Below are 23,059 nucleotides of genomic sequence, written 5' to 3'. Positions count from 1 at the left end.
TAAAGGGGGCGGGGACTCTCACCCGTCTCTCGGCGTGCCGCAGCAGGAGGGCGAATCGCTCGTCCTCCTGCACCCAGGAGGGGAGGCGGCTCCGGCCCTGAGACCACGCCTCCTCCAGCTGCTCCTTCAGCTGGCGCAGCACGCGCAGCTCCTCCGCCAGGCGGCTGTGCCGGGTCCGCGACGCCTGCAGGTCCAGCTCCAGGTCCAGCGGCGTCCGCAGCAGCCCGTCCAGACCCTTCGCCTGCAGCGCCGTCTGCAGAGCCAACAGAACCCGACATCGCCCGCAATCAACTTCCGCATCGACACAGAGCCCGCAATCACCTTCCGCATCGACACAGAGCCCGCCATCACCTTCCACATCGCCACAGAGCCCGCAATCACCTTCCACATCGACATCACCCACAATTACTTTCCATATCGACACAGAGCCCGCAATCACCTTCCACATCACCACAGAGCCCGCAATCACCTCCCCCATCACCTCCCCCATCACCTCCCCCATCGACACAGAGCCCGCAATCACCTTCCACATCGACACAGAACCCACATTTGCCTTCCATATCGAACAGTCAATAAAAAGAAGCCATTTGGGAGTTAGTATTTAAGACGTGATGAGGGGGGGTCCCAGTTAGGAGGGGGGGGGTCCTGTGGGGGTGAAGTGGGGAGGGGGGGCACAAGAGGGATCGTCTCACGCTCATTACCCTCTTCATCCTCACGCTGCGTCTCTCTGAGGAGTTCCTGACGAACGGGGACTTCTTGGACAGCGTGGAGCTGTCACTGTCGCTGCGGTTTATCTGAAAATGACAGGAAGTAAAAGTGTAAGAAAACGATGAGAGCAAAACAGAGACGTGAGCAGAAAACAGAAACTGTGCCCACCTGACTGTCTGCATGTGTCTGAGTGCATCTCTGTGTGTTTGTGCATGCTGGCGTGTGCTTACCCTGCATATGTACTGACTCTGCGGTCTGGTAGAGAAGGTCTTACCCTGCATATGTACTGACTCTGCGTCCTGGTAGAGAAGGTCTTACCCTGCATATGTACTGACTCTGCGGTCTGGTAGAGAAGGTCTTACCCTGCATATGTACTGACTCTGCGGTCTGGTAGAGAAGGTCTTACCCTGCATATGTACTGACTCTGCGGTCCGGGGGAGAGGGTCTTACCCTGCATATGTACTGACTCTGCGTCCTGGTAGAGAAGGTCTTACCCTGCATATGTACTGACTCTGCGGTCTGGTAGAGAAGGTCTTACCCTGCATATGTACTGACTCTGCGGTCCGGGGGAGAAGGTCTTACCCTGCATATGTACTGACTCTGCGGCCCGGGGGAGAAGGTCTTACCCTGCATATGTACTGACTCTGCGGCCTGGTAGAGAAGGTCTTACCCTGCATATGTACTGACTCTGCGGCCTGGTAGAGAAGGTCTTACCCTGCATATGTACTGACTCTGCGGTCCGGGGGAGAAGGTCTTACCCTGCATATGTACTGACTCTGCGGCCCGGGGGAGAAGGTCTTGGAGCGGATGATGGTGTTGCCCCTCACAAAGGGGTTTTGCTGGGGGGGGGGCCTCCGCTCTTTGGGCCGAACCACGGACGCTGGGCGGGAGAAATCCTCCATGCTCGTCTCCTTATTCACCTGCAACAAGAGCGAGCACAATGACCTCACTCTGAACACACAACCGCTCCGTCTACACAACCGCTCCATCAACACAACCTACACTCTGAATACACAACCGCTCTGTCTACACAACCTACACACTGAATACACAACCGGTCAAACAACACAACCTACACTCTGAATACACAACCGCTCCAACAACACAACCTACACTCTGAATACACAACCGCTCCGTCTACACAACCTGCGCACACAATACACAACCGGTCAAACAACACAACCTACACACTAAATACACAATCGTTACGCCAACACAACATTCACTCTGAATACCCACCAGCTCTGTCAACACAACATACAAGAGCACAAGCAGCAACAGAAACTACTTTTAAATGCATTTGCAGAAAGAGGGTCGGGGCTCAACACTAGACAGAAATGGTAAGACATACCCTCTCTCTCTTAACTCCTGCAGGAGTCGGCTTGGCCACCTCCTCTTCCACTTCCCATTGGCTGTCTGGATGGGACTCCTCCTCTTCCTCCTCCTCCTCCAGAAGCTCCTCCCCCTCAGCATCACTGTCCTCAAAGACATGGCCCTCCAGAGCCTCGTGCCTATGGGAGACACCGTGCCATTAGAGAGAGAGAGAGAGAGAGAGAGGGAGAGAGAGAGAGGAGACAGAAGAGAGGGAGAGAAGGAAGGAGGGAGGGGGAGAGAGAGTAGAGGGAGGGAGGGAGGGGGAGAGAGAGGGAGGAGGCAGAAAAGAGAGGGAGAGTGGAGAGGAGAGGAGGGAGAGAGAGAAAGAGAAGAGAGAGAAGGATAGAGAGGAGACAGTGAGAGAGAGGGGGGAGAGCAGGTCTGTCTGCTGCCCCCCCGGCCGACCCGCTCTGTGTGCTGCCCCCGCCCCTCTCTGTCAGCGCCGCCGGGCCGCCCCCCTCCTCTCACTGAGAGCGGCGCTGGGGAGGCCGATACTCCCTGGCGGCCCGACAGGAAGTGGAGGATGAGAGTGGCCTTTGTGTGAACCTGCCGGGCGAGATTCCTGTGGGCCGAGGGAGACGGAAGCACCGCACAGCGACACGGGATCTGCCCCAACGAGGCCTCGAAACCCGCCTGTGTGTGGCGCTGGGGGGGGGGGGGGGGGGGTGTGGGGGGGGGCTGGGGGGGCTGTGGGGGGGAGGGGGGGAGGGGGGGCTGGGGGGGCGTCCCCGCTCAGGTGCGCTGGAACAGGAAGCAGACGCGTTACGCAGCCACTCACCACTCCTGCTCCCCGGCGACCTCCGCGCCCGTTGCCACGGCGATGGGCTCCGTGGCCGGGCGAGGGCTCTGAAACGCAGAGGGGCAGAGCGGGTTTGTTACGCGGCTCTGTAATGAGCCCGGGAGGCCGCGCTCAGGAACATGAGACAATAAGCACCAGCCCACGGCCACCTTCTCCATCATTAAACACACACACCTGCCCCACGCTGCACTCCGCAGAATTACACACACACACCTGCCCCACGCTGCACTCTGCAGAATTACACACACACACCTGCCCCACGCTGCACTCTGCAGAATTAAACACACACACCTGCCCCACGCTGCACTCTCCATCATTAAACACACACACCTGCCCCACGGCCACCTTCTCCATCATTAAACACACACACCTGCCCCACGGCCATCTTCTCCATCATTAAACACACACACCTGCCCCACGGCCATCCTCTCCATCATTAAACACACACACCTGCCCCACGCTGCACTCTGCAGAATTACACACACACACCTGCCCCACGCTGCACTCTGCAGAATTACACACACACACCTGCCCCACGCTGCACACTGCAGAATTAAACACACACACCTGCCCCACGCTGCACTCTCCATCATTAAACACACACACCTGCCCCACGCTGCACTCTGCAGAATTACACACACACACCTGCCCCACGCTGCACTCTGCAGACTTACACACACACACCTGCCCCAGGCTGCACTCTGCAGAATTACACACACACCTGCCCCACGCTGCACTCTGCATCATTAAACACACACACCTGCCCCACGCTGCACTCTCCATCATTAAACACACACACCTGCCCCACGCTGCACTCTGCAGAATTACACACACACACCTGCCCCACGCTGCACTCTCCATCATTAAACACACACACCTGCCCCACGCTGCACTCTCCATCATTAAACACACACACCTGCCCCACGCTGCACTCTCCATCATTAAACACACACACCTGCCCCACGCTGCACTCTGCAGAATTACACACACACACACCTGCCCTACGCTGCACTCTGCAGAATTACACACACACACCTGCCCCACGCTGCACTCTGCAGACTTACACACACACACCTGCCCCACGCTGCACTCTGCAGAATTACACACACACACCTGCCCCACGCTGCACTCTCCATCATTAAACACACACACCTGCCCCACGCTGCACTCTGCAGACTTACACACACACACCTGCCCCACGCTGCACTCTGCAGAATTACACACACACACCTGCCCCACGCTGCACTCTCCATCATTAAACACACACACCTGCCCCACGCTGCACACTGCAGAATTACACACACACACACCTGCCCCACGCTGCACACTGCAGAATTACACACACACACCTGCCCCACGCTGCACACTGCAGAATTACACACACACACCTGCCCCACGCTGCACTCTGCAGAATTACACACACACACCTGCCCCACGCTGCACTCCGCAGACACCGCGTCTCAAATCTGCGGGCAGGTAAAAAGCCATTATATCCCTCTCTGTGAAGCCTGCATCTCAGCCACAGGAGCGCAGCGCTACTCAGAAATGATCCAGACCTGAGACCGAAAGGCTCAGGGCTCTACTAACAGCTTTGACTGCGGCTGCACTGCACAGAACGGCTGTCCCAGAGACAGCAAGGCCTAATACTGCACTTCCTGGTGAAAACTCCCCACAGCACCCGGGTAAGTGGAAGCCGGGTGAAAGTGAAGCTCCGCTCACCGTGTCCTGGCCTGTGGACGTCCCCGGCTGGGTGTGCTGGACGCGCAGCTCCGGCAGATACGCGTAGTTCAGGAGGTTGTACCACCTACTGGACCTCTCCTCAGAACCGCCCACTTCAGCGAGGCTAATCTGAGCACCAGCCTGTCCAGAGCGGTCAAAACAAAGAGTGTCACAGCACTGCAGCTGGTTCACAACATTACCAGTCACACGACTGAAGAGGCAACAGCTGGATGAACAGAGCAGGGCCTTTAAAGAAGCAATGACTGGAACAATATGATTGGCCAGTATGACTGAAAGTATCCATGGCATTCATGGCAAAAGCTGCAACTGAATTCAGTAGTATCCTGCAGGGGGCGCTATACAGCGTGGGTTAGCGCTCACCAGGCATTCTTCCCGGCCAGTCCTGCTGGTGAAGCACACGTCAACGCGCAGGGTCTTCTGCCGCAAGGCATTGTGGGCCACCGGCACCCCGAACACTTCGTTCAGCTCCACCACCTCCTGGGGCGGGGCGCCTCGGGTTCGAAACAGACACCGGGCCGTCTCTGAGCAGGGCAGCAGGACCAATCGCACGTACCTGCAGAGAGGGAGATCATCAGATCGCACCAAGCGGCCAATCAGAAAGAGAGACAGTCCACCACATACACAACCGCTGTAAAAAACATCAATGTGCACAAAGTGGCATCGTTTGATGAAAGCCCACTGCAGAATACTGCAGAGACGCTTCTTTCAAACAGAAACCACAATCTCTCCATTTGAGCACAGACATGCCACAGACACAGAGAAGAGCCACACACAGATGCCACACTCAGACACAGACATGCCACACACACACACACGCGCACACACACACACACACACAGGAGCGGTACGTACACGCTGTGGTCCGGTGGCAGGGGGAGTGCTGCACAGTTGGCCAGCTGCGTGATGAACACCGTGAATCTCTTCTCCTTCACATCGTACTTCAGTCCCAGCCTGACCTGAGCACAGCCCAGAGCGCCGCCATCTTCTCTGGTCACCGGCGGCTCTGCGGGAGGGCCCGGCCTAAACCAGCACACAGACCAAACCTGCACAGCCCGGCCTAAACCAGCACACAGACCAAACCTGCACAGCCTGGCCTAAAGGGCACACAGACCAAACCTGCACAGCCTGGCCTAAACCAGCACAGCCCGGCCTAAACCAGCACACAGACCAAATCTGCACAGCCCGGGCTAAACCAGCACACAGACCAAACCAGCACAGCCCGGCCTAAACCAGCACACAGACCAAATCTGCACAGCCCGGGCTAAACCAGCACACAGACCAAACCTGCACAGCCCGGCCTAAACCAGCACACAGACCAAACCTGCACAGCCCGGCCTAAACCAGCACACAGACCAAACCTGCACTGCCCGGCCTAAACGAGCACACAGACCAAACCTGCACAGCCCGGCCTAAACGAGCACACAGACCAAACCTGCACAGCCCGGTCTAAACGAGCACACAGACCAAACCTGCACAGCCCGGCCTAAACCAGCACACAGACCAAACCTGCACAGCCCGGCCTAAACCAGCACACAGACCAAACCTGCACAGCCCGGCCTAAACAAGCACACAGACAAAAACTGCACAGCCCGGCCTAAACAAGCACACAGACCAAACCTGCACAGCCCGGCCTAAACCAGCACACAGACCAAACCTGCACAGCCCGGCCTAAACCAGCACACAGACCAAACCTGCACAGCCCGGCCTAAACCAGCACACAGACCAAATCTGCACAGCCTGGCCTAAACAAGCACACAGACCAAACCTGCACAGCCCGGCCTAAACCAGCACACAGACCAAACCTGCACAGCCCGGCCTAAACCATTACAGAGATCAAACCTGCACAGCCCGGCCTAAACCAGCACACAGACCAAATCTGCACATCCCGGCCTAAACCAGCACACAGACCAAACCTGCACAGCCCGGCCTAAACCAGCACACAGACCAAACCTGCACAGCCCGGCCTAAACCAGCACACAGACCAAACCTGCACATCCCGGCCTAAACCAGCACACAGACCAAACCTGCACAGCCCGGCCTAAACCAGCACAGAGATCAAATCTGCCACAACCATACTCACTACAGTGATGCACCCAGTGATGTGCAGGTTAAGTATCTTTAGCTCAAGGGCACAACCGCAGTGATCTACCTGGAAATCCAACCTGCAACTTATAAGTCACAAACCCAGTTCCCTGTCCATTGCATGCACACTGGCTTCTGCTTTTGACATGAAAATATATGCAGTGCACCGTAATTCACTTGAGCACTGTAAGACCTTACAGTCTATTCTGGTCACAGAGGAGGTACAGTCCCATCTCCCCCTCAAACCGTCCCGCCTCCTTACCTCTTCTCCGACGGCTCGTAAACTCCACTGTCCCCGGCCACCGATTCGTCCGACACCGCAGAGGTCACGCCCACCTTCTTTAGAGCAGGCCCCGCCCCCCGCGACTGTGCAACAGAATCTGGGGGGGGGGGGGGGGGGGGGGGAGAGACACAGGAACATAACACCGCGTCAGAACGCCCCAGCGCCCCCGTGGGAGGGGTGTTGGGTTGCGGGTCTGGAGCAGGTGCACACCACGGCGGGACAGGGAGCACAGCGCCGTAACCACAGCCGTGACCCTACTCTCTCAGAGGGGATCTACGGTTTCAGGAGAAATCTCCTAAATTGCTCATGAGCGCCTCTCTGGTTCCACAAGCTCCTCTAAGAAAACTGCCCATCGAGGAGGGTCAAAGGTCAAAGGTCACCTTATGAAGCCATCGCTCATATCCATCTCAATAAGCACAGTGTGCTCCATCTCAGTAACGCAGGCCTCTATGATCATAAAAAAGACCATGAACAAAACAAAAGCACTTGGACACATGCAGAGAACATTCCGCTTGGTTCTGGCCTAAACAGCCTGGCATATGGAATGCACCGTGCTTATACAGATGGATGTCAGCCTCTGACCTCTGACCCTTGGTTTGTAAGCGGTGTGTACGGTGAGACGGGCGCGGTACCTCTGCCTGGGTCCGCGGCGCCGGCGGTGCCGTCCTGCCTGGCGTCGGCCTCCGAGCCGGACCGGCGGGAGCGTCCGGCGCTCTCCAGGTGCAGCTCCGCCAGCCGCGCCTGCAGCTCCAGGTCCAGCCCCGCCCCCCCGGCGCCCACGAACACGCTGCCGCCGTCGCCGCACAGGAAGCTGGCGTCGGGGCCCAGGGGCGAGCGGGGGGGCGAGGAGAGCGAGGACAGAGAGGAGCGGGGGGACAGCGAGCTCATGGAGCGGGGCGTCTCGGGGAGCCGGGGGGGCGGCAGGCGCGGGGGGGCCTCGGGGTCCCCCGGCCCGCCCGCCGGCCCGATCACCTCGTTCTCGTGGATGGTGGTGATGGAGCTGGCGGGCCGGTAGGAGCCCGCCGGACCCCCCTCCTGCAGCAGCGTGTCCAGCTTGCTCTGCAGGTCGGGGTCGCCCAGCTCGGGCTGGTCCGCGTACAGGTCCGCCAGGCTGAGGGACGAGGTGGAGCCCAGGCTGGAGGTGGCCAGAGACCCCCGGCTGGACGTCAGCGAGCCCCGGCTGCTGCCCGAGGAGCAGGACAGCGTGCTGGCCGACAGGCTGCGGAGGCACGTACACATCAGCGTTAGCACATACACATCAGCGTTAGCACATACACGTCAGCGTTAGCACGTACACGTCAGCGTTAGCACGTACACGTCAGCGTTAGCACGTACACGTCAGCGTTAGCACGTACACGTCAGCGTTAGCATGTACACGTCAGCAAGCCCCGGCTGCTGCCCGAGGAGCAGGACAGCGTGCTGGCCGACAGGCTGCGGAGGCACAGAGACGCTAGCGTTAGCACGTACACGTCAGCATTAGCACGTACACGTCAGCGTTAGCACGTACACGTCAGCGTTAGCACGGACACGTCAGCGTTAGCACGTGCACGGCAGCGTTAGCACGTGCACGTCAGCGTTAGCACGTACGCGGCAGCGTTAGCACGTACGCGTCAGCGTTAGCACGTGGATGGCAGCGTTAGCACGTACACGTCAGCGTTAGCACGTACACGTCAGCGTTAGCACATGGACGCTAGCATTAGTGTATGGACACCAGAATTAGCGCGTGAATGGCAGCAATTAGCGCATTAACAGCAGCGTTAGCACGTGGACGCCAGTGTCAGAATGTGAGCAGCAGCAGCGTTAGCGTCTGTCTGGGGGCAGAGCCTCCTCTCATTCCCACTCCTCCGGGCTTCAGACGGTTCAGCCTCAAAGCGAAGGCCCTAATTACAGCCCCGCGCCTCGTTAGCGGGACGCGGGGCGGGGAGAAGAGCAGGCCTCTTGCGCTGAAGTTTCATCACCCCGGAACGGGCTGTTTTCCACACACCCACAGGAGACTGCAGCAGCTGCCCCAGTGTGGTCCAGTACATTTAGACCCTGAGCCTTACAGAGGCTTATAGAGCATCAGCCCATAAGATCAAATCAGAGCAGCATATAGAGCATCAGCCCATAAGCACTGAATCAGAGCAGCATATAGAGCATCAGCCCATAAGCACTGAATCAGAGCAGCATATAGAGCATCAGCCCATAAGCACTGAATCAGAGCAGCATATAGAGCATCAGCCCATAAGCACTGAATCAGAGCAGCATATAGAGCATCAGCCCATAAGCACTGAATCAGAGCAGCATATAGAGCATCAGCCCATAAGCACTGAATCAGAGCAGCATATAGAGCATCAGCCCATAAGCACTGAATCAGAGCAGCATATAGAGCATCAGCCCATAAGCACTGAATCAGAGCAGCATATAGAGCATCAGCCCATAAGCACTGAATCAGAGCAGCATATAGAGCATCAGCCCATAAGCACTGAATCAGAGCAGCATATAGAGCATCAGCCCATAAGCACTGAATCAGAGCAGCATATAGAGCATCAGCCCATAAGCACTGAATCAGAGCAGCATATAGAGCATCAGCCCATAAGCACTGAATCAGAGCAGCATATAGAGCATCAGCCCATAAGCACTGAATCAGAGCAGCATATAGAGCATCAGCCCATAAGCACTGAATCAGAGCAGCATATAGAGCATCAGCCCATAAGCACTGAATCAGAGCAGCATATAGAGCATCAGCCCATAAGCACTGAATCAGAGCAGCATATAGAGCATCAGCCCATGAGCACTGAATCAGAGCAGCATATAGAGCATCAGCCCATAAGCACTGAATCAGAGCAGCATATAGAGCATCAGCCCATAAGCACTGAATCAGAGCAGCATATAGAGCATCAGCCCATAAGCACTGAATCAGAGCAGCATATAGAGCATCAGCCCATAAGCACTGAATCAGAGCAGCATATAGAGCATCAGCCCATGAGCACTGAATCAGAGACTGCCAGGGTCTCAGACGCAGATGCATCAGACGCTTCTGACAGTGGATTAAAGAACCTCCCCAGGAGCTCCATTAATCTGCTGCTATGAGGCAGAAAGAGTCGGGTCTCTGTCTCTGTCTCAGACACTAGTCTGCTTCACAGACCTGCTCAGGTCCTGAAGGAAGGCAGGATGACCTGCTCTCACCCACAGTGTGAACACGCTACACGCTACATGAGAACATGCCTCACCCTCACACAACACAAGAACACGCCTCACCCTCACGCTACATGAGAACACGCCTCACCTACACGCTACATGAGAACACGCCTCACCCACACACTACATGAGAACACGCCTCACCTACACGCTACATGAGAACACGCCTCACCCTCACACAACACAAGAACACGCCTCACCTACACGCTACATGTGAAGATGCTACGTGCTACATGAGAACATGCTGCGTGCTCCATGTGTACACGCCTCACCCACACGCTCCATGTTCAAGATTTTCTCCTCATTTGTTTGTTTGTTTAAACTGGACTGAACCACTGCTGAAAGCGTACGGAGCCCGTGGGGACGGCATGCAGCCCGTGCCCACGCACGTGGAACGTTTTCTTCTCTGGAAAAGCAGAAGAACGGCTCCTGCTCAGACAAGCCAAACGTGCACAGCGCTGAAAGGTCACGGAAGCCCGCGACAGCTCGAGACCAGCGATCCAGAAGTGCTTTTTTTAAGGGTCAGGTTCTCTTTATCTACAGAATATAATGGGATTAATGGCACATGTTAATGCCATGAATGGACCAGCAGATGGGTCACTATCCATGGTGACGTTGGGAATATGTCACTTTCACAGGGATGCTTTTCGTGTGACACCTGACTGTGTAGCTGTTATGTAACTGTCACAGAAACTCTTCCTGGAGTAATGAGCAGTCCTGAGGAGGCTTGGCGGTCGGCGCGCCGCAGCGAATACCTTTTCAGCTGCGTGTGCAGGGAGGACGCCAGGCGGACCGTCTCCTCCAGCTCTCGAACCAGCTTGTTCCTCTTGCAGTGTAGCCTCAGCCTGGAAACAGAGAGAGAGAGAGAGAGAAACGCCATTAAGTTTTTCTCTAGATTTATCAATACAGTCCCAATGGATCTTCCCACAGAGTCTACGCAAGAAGAACAAAAGGGCTCATTATTCTCTCAAAGTTTGCTTTTCAGCTTGGAACAGCAGACAAAGACGAGTGCAATTACTGCTAATTATCTCAAGCCAAGGAACGGATCCATTCGCACTGTACTGCACCACAGGAATTATTCCCATGGTCTCCCTCCTCTTCCTCATAATCTAACCAAATGTTTGTCTTTTCAGCACAGAGAAGAGAACAGTGGAATAAAGGGCTGTGTGTGAGTTAATGACTGCAGCACAGCTGTGTTCCGATTAGGGTATCATATACCCCACCTGCCCCCTGCACCTCCCGTTAGCCCAGCTCACTGTCCCCTGCACCCGTTAGCCTAGCTCACTGTCCCCTGCACCCGTTAGCCTAGCTCACTGTCCCCTGCACCCGTTAGCCTAGCTCACTGTCCCCTGCACCCGTTAGCCTAGCTCAACGTCCCCTGCACCAGTTAGCCTAGCTCACTGATCCCTGCATCTCCCGTTAGCCTAGCTCACTGTCCCCTGCACCCGTTAGCCTAGCTCACTGCCCTCTGTGCCTCCCATTAGCCCAGCTCACTGTCCCCTGCACCCGTTAGCCTAGCTCACTGTCCCCTGCACCCGTTAGCCTAGCTCACTGTCCCCTGCACCCGTTAGCCTAGCTCACTGTCCCCTGCACCCGTTAGCCTAGCTCAACGTCCCCTGCACCAGTTAGCCTAGCTCACTGTCCCCTGCACCCGTTAGCCTAGCTCACTGTCCCCTGCACCCGTTAGCCTAGCTCACTGTCCCCTGCACCCGTTAGCCTAGCTCAACGTCCCCTGCACCAGTTAGCCTAGCTCACTGATCCCTGCACCTCCCGTTAGCCTAGCTCACTGATCCCTGCACCTCCTGTTAGCCTAGCTCACGTGTAACATTGGGAGTCATGTGCACCAGGTATTAAGGCCAGTTTACAGTTAGGTGATGTATGATGTTTGCCATCGACCGTCACATTTGGTGGTCGGTTTATACGGCGGCGACAGGCAATTTATTGTCGTCACAATCATCGCTGTGCCCGTCACCGAGACTTAAAATTCTCTTGAACTTTGACCCCGTCCATTAACGAATCCACGGCGGCGTTTGATAGCAAAGTCGAGCGATTATGGAACGTTGGCGACGACGCGGCGATATCCATCGGCCAATCGCACATCGCCCAGCGGTGAACTGGCCTGCAGGCACAGCGAGGCTAGCTGCACACAGGACTTCACTGTTTAGCGTTTAATCAGCTCGTTGCCGGGTTACCGTAGTTCTGTTAATTATTCATGCGCCGTAGTTTCTCCTGGGATTATGGTTTCAGAGCATCACGCCTCATTAGCCTCATAAGTTTCTCCAAGTAAGAGCATCGGCACCGAGCACAGAGGCTGGTAAACAGATCTCTCTGCACTGAATCGCTCCTAAACCAGTAACGTATGACACCAGTAACGTCTGAGATAAGCCTGTATGACACCAGTAATGTCTGAGATAAACCCGTATGAAAGTAATGTCTGAGATAAACCTGTATGACGCTAGTAATGTCTGAGATACACCTGTATGTCACCAGTAATGTCTGAGATAAACCCGTATGAAAGTAATGTCTGAGATACACCTGTATGACACTAGTAATGTCTGAGATAAACTTGTATGACACTAGTAATGTCTGAGATAAACCCGTATGAAAGTAATGTCTGAGATACACCTGTATGACACTAGTAATGTCTGAGATAAACTTGTATGACACTAGTAATGTCTGAGATAAACCCGTAGGAAAGTAATGTCTGCGATAAACCTGTATGACACTAGTAATGTCTGAGATAAACCCGTATGAAAGTAATGTCTGAGATACACCTGTATGACACTAGTAATGTCTGAGATAAACCTGTATGACACTAGTAATGTCTGAGATAAACAGAAATCCACTCCCAACACCTGATAGCCAGAACAATCCCGTATTGATGAACAAGGACAGAGAAACAGACTTTTGTTACAGTACACCGATATGAAACTAGGAGTAAAACAGGAGGCTTCTGTGCCTGGCACACATCCCCTTCTGTGGCGATTAGGCTACAGGAAGAGGGAAGACAACAGCATTCAAGGAAGAATGGGAGCCCTGTTTGGCCCAGTTCTGCCCAGTTCAGCCCAGTCCTGGCCTGTTCTGCCCTGTTCTACCCTGTTCTACCCTGTTCAGCCCAGTTCTGTCTGCTCTGTTCAGTGATGGGGAGACCAGCAGCACACAGGCCTAACTGCTGCTCTCTCTACAGACACCTGATCCTGTGCGGCAGGTGTTAATATGAAAGGAGCAGTGTGATTGGACCGTGACGACAGAACTCACTGGTCCTGTACCAAGGGCTGTGGAGGCATCAGCCACACACACACACACACACACACACACACGCTCACACACACATCTCCACAGTTGAGATTTCAACAGGAGCTCACGAAAAACTGCCATTACAAGTGTCACTTTATATTATTATTTCAGCCCTTTTTTTAATGAAAAGTGAATTACATAATCAGTGGCACATTTGTGTTTTTGTTGCTTTCCTTTCATTTATTTTTTTGGTTTTTGGCGTCTTTAACCTGATTCTATCCAGGGAATGTATTCCCCAAACCAACCGAGTTCCCACCTGCGTCCTGAAACCCACAGACCTCCTGTCCCCACAAAGCCCGGATAGAGCACACGCAGGTCCTTTTATTAATCACTCATCCTCTGGAGCTTTCGCTTCCTGCAGACTCCCGCACAGGCAACAGCACACATTACACAGACATGAAGCGGTAGCCGAGGTAGCGCATTATGACATCACAGGGCGGCGGGTGGTGATTGTGATGTCATAAAGCCCCCCCCCCCCCCCCCCGGCCCCCAGGGCTCACCTCTCGGTCAGGGCCTTGCTCTGGCTGTCGCGGGCGGCCTGCAGGTCCTGCTCCAGCCGTCTCTTCTGGCTCTCGATCTGCTGGGCGTGGCAGGGGGCGCGGGCGCAGGGCTGCATGTACTGCAGCTCCTTCAGCAGCTCCTCCTTCTCGCTGATCAGGATCAGCCGGTCCCGCTCGGGGTCCAGCAGGCCCGGCCACGCCTCGCTGTCCAGCTTGGCGATCTGCACCTCGATGTTGGCGATCCTGGGAGCGCGACACGATTGGACGAACGTGAGCTGGCCACGCCCCCTTTAAGGACCGTTTCCACGGTGACCTCTGTGAGTGGCATATTAAAGCTCGTTTCCTCACAGAGCACAGAGCAGCTGTAACAGCCCCTAACCCTAACCCCATACCCTAACCATAGCCTATACCCTAACCCATACCCTAACCCCATACCCTAACCCATACCCATACCCTAACCCATACCCTAACCCTAACCCTAACCCCATACCCTAACCCTAACCCATACCCTAACCCCATACCCTAACCCTAACCCATACCCTAACCCTAACCCCATACCCTAACCCTAACCCTAACCCCATACCCTAACCCTAACCCATACCCTAACCCTAACCCCATACCCTAACCCTAACCCCATACCTTAACCCTAACCCATACCCTAACCCTAACCCCATACCCTAACCCTAACCCCATACCCTAACCCCATACCCTAACCCTAACCCATACCCTAACCCCATACCCTAACCCTAACCCATACCCTAACCCTAACCCCATACCCTAACCCTAACCCATACCCTAACCCTAACCCCATACCCTAACCCTAACCCATACCCTAACCCTAACCCATACCCTAACCCTAACCCCATACCCTAACCCTAACCCCATACCCTAACCCCATACCCTAACCCTAACCCATACCCTAACCCTAACCCATACTCATACCCTAACCCCATACCCTAACCCTAACCCATACCCATACCCTAACCCCATACCCTAACCCATACCCTAACCCTAACCCTAACCCCATACCCTAACCCTAACCCATACCTGCGTTTCGCTTCTTCATACTTCAGGCTCAAGCGCACCTTCTCCGCCAACCTGTTGTTTGTGTTTCCGGCCAACTGGAGTAAATAAACAGATAAAAATAAAACGACACTGAACACTGTGTATGAGCAGCTGCTCTTCCGGCCAATCAGCAGGTCACAGCACATCGAATCAAATCAGTTTTTATTAAAACAACGCTTTTTTAATTTTATTTATAAAATAACAGAAGGTTAAACAATGGCAAAAACCAGGCCTGAACCCCCCAAACAGCAGGCACATGAGGTGAAGTGATTCCCTTAACACCCCTAAGCCCCGCCCCTCTCAGAAAGGCGCTCACCTCCGCGGGGACGTCTGTCTGCGACTCAGCGTCGGAGTACAGGCGGGGCAGCGACAGGCTGGAGTCGGCCAGCGAGGAGCTGCTGGCCCACAGGTCCGACTGCGAGCTCGAGTCCAGCTGGAACCCGTCCTTCAGCACCGCCAGTTTCTGCAACAGCGACAGCCGGGTCAGCGGGGCGTTCCACAAAGCAGGGTCACGGAGTTAGCAGGATAACTCTGCTCTGAGTTAAAACCCGGAACGGCTCTTTTTACTTCAGTCCATGCTCCAGATTTGGGAGGGTTCCGGGTTTTACTCAGTCCAGTTATCCAGCTGACACAGCGATCCCGGTTTCTGAAACAGAACAGCTGAACAACAGCAGTCCAGTCAGGTCTCCCAAAGAACAGCATCTAACCAGACAGCACAGCCACGGAATCCGGGCCATAATTCATCCATTTCTCTCTCTCCATCTTTCAAAGCAGCATCTGACACAGTGGCCCAAATAAGCTGCACAGCCCAGCTCTGTAAGCTCCATGCATGCAGAGCATGCTTAATGCCAGTCTGCTGCAGTAACGTACACTATGCAAACGCGTGATGCTAATCACTGCTGCAGCATGAGGCTGCAGGTTAGAAACTTCTACTATGCAAGCTTCAAAGACTCAACCACGACAGCAAGGTGTACAGCATGCAAATTCTGCCCCCAACAAGTAAAAAGTGCTGCATAACAGGATTCTTCCACATCTTTTAGAAGATTTTACAGCTGCGTTTTCTAACCTGGAAAAGTGTCAGGTTATGAGGCTGGGAGACCCAGAACTCAGTCGCAGTTTTGCACTGCAGGTGTCTGAACTGGAGAGCTGCTGTCACGGCATTTACCAAAGAGACAGTTTTCTGCGTTAGTCCAACGATTTACCACTAAAAACGCACACCGCCATAGCAACTTTGAGTCCCTCTGTGTTCCAGCCCAAAGTCTTTACATGTCCGGGATTAGAGAAGAACACCGGCACACATGTAAATGAGACTGGGGGGGGGGGGGGGGGGGTTCTGCATGTATTATTAAATGCATCCCACCCCACCGCATGGTCTCAGACAGCGCAGACGCGCATCACAAACACGCATCGCAGACACACAGCGCAGACGCGCATCACAAACACACGGTACAGAGGCGCAGTGCAGACGCATATCACAGTACAGACACGCATCACAGACGTGCAGTACAGACATGCAGCACAGTACAGACACGCATCACAGACGTGCAGTACAGGCGCGCAGCACAGACATGCAGTACAGAGGCGCAGTGCAGACCCCCAGCGCAGTGCAGACGCATATCACAGTACAGACACGCATCACAGACATGCAGTACAGACACGCAGTACAGACACGCAGCACAGACGCGTATTGCAGTACAGACACGCAGTACAGACACGCAGCACAGACACGCAGTGCAGACGTGTATCGCAGTACAGGCACGACTCACAGACACGCAGTACAGACGTGCAGTACAGACACGCAGCACAGACACGCAGCACAGACGTGCAGCACAGACACGCAGCACAGACGTGCAGTACAGACACGCATCACAGACACGCAGTACAAACACGCATCACAGATGCGCAGCGGGTACGCACACCCTGCGGCGGGAGGGAAAGCGCATGCATCAGCAGTACTCCCCCCTCAGGGGGAGCGGCCGAGGCGCGGCTCGGGGGAGATTTACGGCCGGTTTTAAACTCCAGGCCAGGAGGATGCGGCAGCCGCAGCGCCCGGTCTGGAGAGTTACTGCAGCCGACACGACCGCGCAATTCCACCCTGAGACACAGACGCTCTGGAAATAAAGAAACTTTTACGGCCTTTTATTACACTCTCAGAGAAACAGGCCTCAGGAGACCGGAGAGCTCATAAAGCCCAGCCGCCGGACTGCGGATCAGCCCAAACTCTGCGGATCAGCCCAAACTCTCTCTGCAGATCAGCCCAAACACTGCAGATCAGCCCAAACACTGCGGATCAGCCCAAACTCTCTCTGCAGATCAGCCCAAACTCTGCGGATCAGCCAAACTCTCTCTGCAGATCAGCCCAAACTCTCTCTGCAGATCAGCCCAAACACTCTCTGCGGATCAGCCCAAACTCTCTCTGCAGATCAGCCCAAACTCTCTCTGCAGATCAGCCCAAACTCTCTCTGCAGATCAGCCCAAACTCTCTCTGCAGATCAGCCCAAACTCTCTCTGCAGATCAGCCCAAACACTGCGGATCAGCCCAAACTCTCTCTGCAGATCAGCCCAAACTCTCTCTGCAGATCAGCCCAAACTCTCTCTGCGGATCAGCTCAAACCCTCTCTGCAGATCAGCTCAAACCCTCTCTGCGGATCAGCCCAAACGCTCTGCGGATCAGCCCAAACTCTCTCTGCAGATCAGCCCAAACTCTCCCTGCAGATCAGCCCAAACTCTCTGCAGCAATGCCAACAGATTTTAAACCCACACACTCCCGATTTCATGCTTCCTGTTAAAGAAACGAAGAAAGAAAAGTGGGAAAACAACAGAATGGCGGTAAAACAAAGGGGAGATAAAACAGAAGAGCGAAGGTGAGCAAAGAAGCATTCAGCAGCATCACCTGTAAGATTACTGCCACCTGAACACATTCCGAAAGGAACCTAAGGCTTATGAATAAATAAAAATGAGCGCAATACTCATGACTGCTCTAAAGGCACGGTCTGCTCCACTGCTCTGCACTTCCTCTGGTCCTTTAAACAGAGGCACTAATTCTGGGCTCCACTTTCACCCGAAGCATTCTCAGCCTCCCAGTGGCAACGCACACACACACGCACACACCCCCCCTTAAAAAACTGATGTTTCTCGCCCGTGTTCGAACCTGAACCCCTCTTCTGAAAGACCTCTGCCGGTTTGCTGATGGAACAGCGGGAAATGACATACACAGAATATCCTGCCATTCCTATTCTGTCTAAGACATCCCCGGAGCGCAGATACTCATCTGGAACGACACAGAGGCAGAGTTTCAATTTCACAAGGCTTTGAGTCACCTCTGCAGGCGGCCATCTGTCTTTCAGAGGAGAACACACTGGAGGGTTTACCAGCTTCCCCAGCCAAACTGTCTATAGAGGGGAAGGAAACAGGACTGAACCCGCAATAGTGCAGAGCGTTTCCGCAGAAACTGGGCAGGTCGCAATCGCCCCTATAACTTAAAACGTAGTGTCGCAATAGGCCAGCTGTTTATGCTTTCAGCGCAACCGTAACACTGCTGGAGGTTGAAAACACGGCCTGTAAAAAGTGTGAGGTCACGCTGCGGATGCCAAAGCAGCCGTTGATCGGGCACACCGCATCGACACCAAGCCCCTCCTTCCCAAAACGGGGGAAGGGTGCCACTCCCGCACGCGATCTTTTCCCCACTTAATTAACCCGCTCGCCAAACAGGAGAAACACACTGCTCCACACTCCAAAGCTTCCCTTAGCGATCCACTTCCCTTAGCGATCCACTTCCCCTAGCGATCCACTTCCCTTAGCGATCCACTTCCCTTAGCGATCCACTTCCCTTAGCGATCCACTTCCCTTAGCGATCCACTTCCCTTAGCGATCCACTTCCCTTAGCGATCCACTTCCCCTAGCGATCCACTTCCCCTAGTGATCCACTTCCCTTAGAGATCCACTTCCCCTAGTGACCCACTTCCCTTAGAGATCCACTTCCCCTAGTGATCCACTTCCCTTAGTGATCCGCAGCATTAAACACAAAGCTGTCCAGGTTGTGTCCCCTGAGACAACCACTTCCCCCTGCCCCCCGCCACACCAGGACATTTATACCTGTGGGCACGGAGTTCAGCTTGTTCCAAAATTTACATCAGTAAATAATACTACTTGGAACAGCACAAGACAGTAATTCATACTAAAATATGGGCATGACTACATGTCATTAAGCAGTTAATAATAATAATGTGGAAATAATGGCAGGAACCTCTGTTTCATCATCGTTGAATTATAAGCATTATTGTAATGAATTATACTAAACTCTCCACACACACACACACACACACACAGACCTTACAGATGCTAACACACAGGAGGACGTATGCATCGCCTGGCCCAGTTCCTGTGTGCTTAACTCCAGTGTGGGGCAGACATCAGTCTGATCCCGTCCGATTCTGGGCATTAAATGTGCTAAACGACTCAAAGCCTGTGTGATCCAGCTGGCCTAACCCTCCTGGTCAGTGCTGTTGGACTCATCCAGGGGGGATTCTCCTCATGTAGCAGACAGAAGTATGAGGCTTTTCAGTAACCAAATTCCTCTCTGCTAGAGTTGTGTTGTGAAGCGCAACATTTTGGGGAAAAAAAAAAAAAAAAAAGAAGTCTGCCATGCCCTGTTTCCATTCCCTTGGCAACGGCATGCCTTCTGTTCAGACAGCAGACTGCACCCACTCAGCTGTCAATCTCCCACACTGTCCAATCAGGGCAGGGTCAGCTGCCCGGGGGCATTACCGCTGGCACCAAAAAACTTCTGATGCCTCCCCCCCTTCCCCCCCCCCCCGTTCCTTCACCCGAGCTAACCCCCCCACCCCATCATCCTGCCCCACCCCCACCCCAAGGAGTGACCTGCATCAGCTCCTGCTTCTCCTCCTCCCCAGAGCGGACACCCCCACCCCACCAGCCCCCCCCCACCCCCCCACCCCCCCACCCCCCGAGGACTCACCTGCATCAGCTCCTGCTTCTCCCTCTCCCCAGAGCGGACACCCCCACCCCACCAGCCCCCCCCACCCCCCCACCCCCCGAGGACTCACCTGCATCAGCTCCTGCTTCTCCCTCTCCCCAGAGCGGACACCCCCACCCCACCAGCCCCCCCCCCACCCCCCCACCCCAAGGACTCACCTGCATCAGCTCCTGCTTCTCCCTCTCCTCAGAGCAGACACCCAAACCCCACCAGCCCCCCAGACCCCCCCCACCCTCCGAGGACTCACCTGCATCAGCTCCTGCTTCTCCTCCTCCCCAGAGCGGACACCCCCACCCCACCAGCCCCCCCCACCCCCCCACCCCCTGAGGACTCACCTGCATCAGCTCCTGCTTCTCCCTCTCCCCAGAGCGGACACCCCCACCCCACCAGCCCCCCCCCACCCCCCCACCCCCCCACCCCCCCACCCCCGAGGACTCACCTGCATCAGCTCCTGCTTCTCCCTCTCCCCAGAGCTGATGGCACTTTTGATGGCCTTCACTTCGCTGAGGATGGCCTGGACCTGGTTCAGATTGTACCCGTACGCCGTGCTGGACACCTTGTGCTCGATCCTGCGGGGGGGGGGGGGGGGGGAGACAGAGCATGCACACCTGTGACATCGCAGAATCATGAACACATGAAGGCGAGTGAGTGGGTGACTGAGAGAGTATGTGAGTACGTGAGTGAGTGAGTGAGTGACTGAGAGACAGAGAGTATGTGAGTACGTGAGTGAGTGAGTATGTGAGTGAATGAGTACGTGAGTGCGTGAGTGCGTGAGTATGTCAGTACGTGAGTGCGTGAGTGAGTGAGTATGTGAGTACGTGAGTGAGTATGTGAGTGAGTGAGTGAGTGAGTGAGTGACGGAGTGAGTGAAATGGAATGTGTGCAGCACTAATGAGGGCAAAACAAGGATCCTGAAAGTCTGGAGCCGTTTGTGGCTGCAGACGTGTAGCGCGAGTCATCAGCAAGTCACGCGTGGAGCAGAAAAACAGGTCTGTCCACATTCTGCAGGGCACGGAGGGACAGAGGGAGGGAGGGAGGGAGGGAGGGAGGGAGGGAGGGAGAGGGAGCGTTCCTGTTCGAGCCGTGGGGGTTTAGTCATGCCCTTAAAAACTTCTTCAGTGGAGCACGGCAGCTGCAAACTTCATTGAGACAACATCCTTCACACTCCGACAGACCTACACCCACCCCCACGTTGGGTGGTGTTGGGTAGTGTAGGGGCGTTGGGTGATGTAGAGGGGTGTTGGGTGATGTAGAGGGGTGTTGGGTGGTGTAGGGGCGTTGGGTGATGTAGAGGGTATATATAAATGCAGTCCATTTAGAGGGGTGTTGGGTGATGTTGGGTGGTGTAGGGGCGTTGGGTGGTGTTGGGTGGTGTAGGGGCGTTGGGTGATGTAGAGGGGTGTTGGGTGATGTTGGGTGGTGTAGGGGTGTTGGGTGGTGTTTGGTAGTGTAGGGGTGTTGGGTGGTGTAGGGTGGTGTAGGGGTGTTGGGTGCTGTAGGGGTGTTGGGTGGTGTAGGGTGATGTAGAGGGGTGTTGGGTGATGTTGGGTGATGTAGAGGGGTGTTGGGTGATGTAGGGTGATGTAGAGGGGTGTTGGGTGGTGTTGGGTGATGTAGAGGGGTGTTGGGTGGTGTTGGGTGATGTAGAGGGGTGTTGGGTAGTGTAGGGGTGTTGGGTGGTGTTGGGTAGTGTAGGGGTGTTGGGTGATTAAAGGGGTGGTTGTGTGAGGACACGCAGCGACACTCACTCTCTGAGCGTTTCGAAGCCCTGCTCCTTGTACTGCAGCTCCTGCTTCATATTCGCCAGGTCTCTCTTCAGTTTGCCCACCTGAGAGAGCGAAACCAAAACGACACGCTTATTCCACACAGCAGCGTTCCCGCCAGCCCCGCCATCTTCCTCCCACACACGCAGGACAAGCGCAGAGAGCGGCCCAGAGCTCGCTCGCTCTCACCGCCGAGCCCTGCAGGCTCTGCGAGACCAGCCGTCCCCGGCTGCCTTTCAAAACGGCTTCAGTATCGCGAGAAAACAGAACAACATGCCCAACAAACCAAAGCCGCTTTCAAACACGAAAGGAAATGTGAATTCTTCTAATAAATGGAGACACGTCGCTGTCAAACTGCCAATTTCAAAATATCACCTTCTCAAAGAAAAGTCAGAAATATTCAATTTTGCTCATTTATAGTGGTATCCAAGTACAAATTGAAAATAAATGTCTTAATTAAATATTTTAGATAATGACTCAGATATTTCAGATAATATGACTGTAAGAGGTGGCCTACAGCTACCTCTGCAGACAGTCTGACCTGCATGCAGGTGAAATGGAGGATTGTGAATCTGCAGTCATCTGCAGGAGTAAGGAGAGGACGCACAGAGCCTACTCACCCGGCTCTTTGCAGTTACGATCTCCGCTTTCAGGATGTCTGGGTCATATTTACTGCTGGAGGAGGATCTAGAGTTCACTGAGAAAAATAATAACACACATCAGCTTTTTCACACCTTTTTTATATTTAATTATTTCTAAATTCATACACATTATATTACATATATATTATATTGTATTACAGGCATTTAGCAGACGCTCTTATACAGAGCAACTCACACAACCTTTACATTGAATCCATTTATACAGCTGCATATTTACTGAAGCGATGCAGGTTAAGCACTTTGCTCAAGGGTACAACGGCAGTGCCCTACCTAACCTGTGACCTTTAGGTTACCAGACCAGTTTCTCACCCGTTATACTGCACTGCCGCCCAGCACGTGACACGTAAACACACACTTATGCGTGGCTGAAATTTCGGAGTTCTCCTCAAACTGTGTGACCGAGGTGCTGCTCCACCCCCGAGTCAGTCTAAACCAATCAGCTGTAGCATCATTTATGACATCATCAGACCCCTCAGCATCACTCTGTCATAACAAGCTGGGGAGAACCCGCCTGTTACAACTGACGTTAAGATGACGACCCTCCGCCCCCCCAGCCCCACCCCCCAGCCCCCCCAGCCCCGCCCCCCTGCCCCAACCCCCGTCGCCGCCC

At 54.6% G+C, this 23,059-nt stretch overlaps 1 protein-coding gene across 1 annotated transcript in view; it reads right to left on the bottom strand.

Moving 5' to 3' along the window:
• Positions 1 to 23,059, bottom strand: part of wwc1 (WW and C2 domain containing 1) — a 34,346-nt gene that overhangs the window by 3,226 nt on the left and 8,061 nt on the right. Inside the window, exons 4-20 of the mRNA XM_035433633.1 lie at positions 22,408 to 22,484; positions 21,773 to 21,852; positions 20,464 to 20,593; positions 15,345 to 15,491; positions 15,011 to 15,084; positions 13,964 to 14,206; positions 10,922 to 11,011; positions 7,619 to 8,205; positions 6,966 to 7,083; positions 5,474 to 5,641; positions 4,982 to 5,174; positions 4,601 to 4,741; positions 2,861 to 2,928; positions 2,060 to 2,219; positions 1,467 to 1,628; positions 702 to 794; positions 23 to 253 (exon numbers count right to left, since the gene is read on the bottom strand). Coding sequence (XP_035289524.1) covers positions 23 to 253; positions 702 to 794; positions 1,467 to 1,628; positions 2,060 to 2,219; positions 2,861 to 2,928; positions 4,601 to 4,741; positions 4,982 to 5,174; positions 5,474 to 5,641; positions 6,966 to 7,083; positions 7,619 to 8,205; positions 10,922 to 11,011; positions 13,964 to 14,206; positions 15,011 to 15,084; positions 15,345 to 15,491; positions 20,464 to 20,593; positions 21,773 to 21,852; positions 22,408 to 22,484 — 2,762 coding nt within the window. The remainder of the gene's footprint in view (positions 1 to 22; positions 254 to 701; positions 795 to 1,466; positions 1,629 to 2,059; positions 2,220 to 2,860; positions 2,929 to 4,600; positions 4,742 to 4,981; positions 5,175 to 5,473; positions 5,642 to 6,965; positions 7,084 to 7,618; positions 8,206 to 10,921; positions 11,012 to 13,963; positions 14,207 to 15,010; positions 15,085 to 15,344; positions 15,492 to 20,463; positions 20,594 to 21,772; positions 21,853 to 22,407; positions 22,485 to 23,059) is intronic.

This window comes from Anguilla anguilla, chromosome 9 (genome assembly GCF_013347855.1).
Source record: "Anguilla anguilla isolate fAngAng1 chromosome 9, fAngAng1.pri, whole genome shotgun sequence".
Lineage (NCBI taxonomy): Eukaryota > Metazoa > Chordata > Actinopteri > Anguilliformes > Anguillidae > Anguilla > Anguilla anguilla.
Note: the sequence above shows the minus strand (reverse complement) of the source record. Positions and strands in the feature narration are given on the sequence as shown.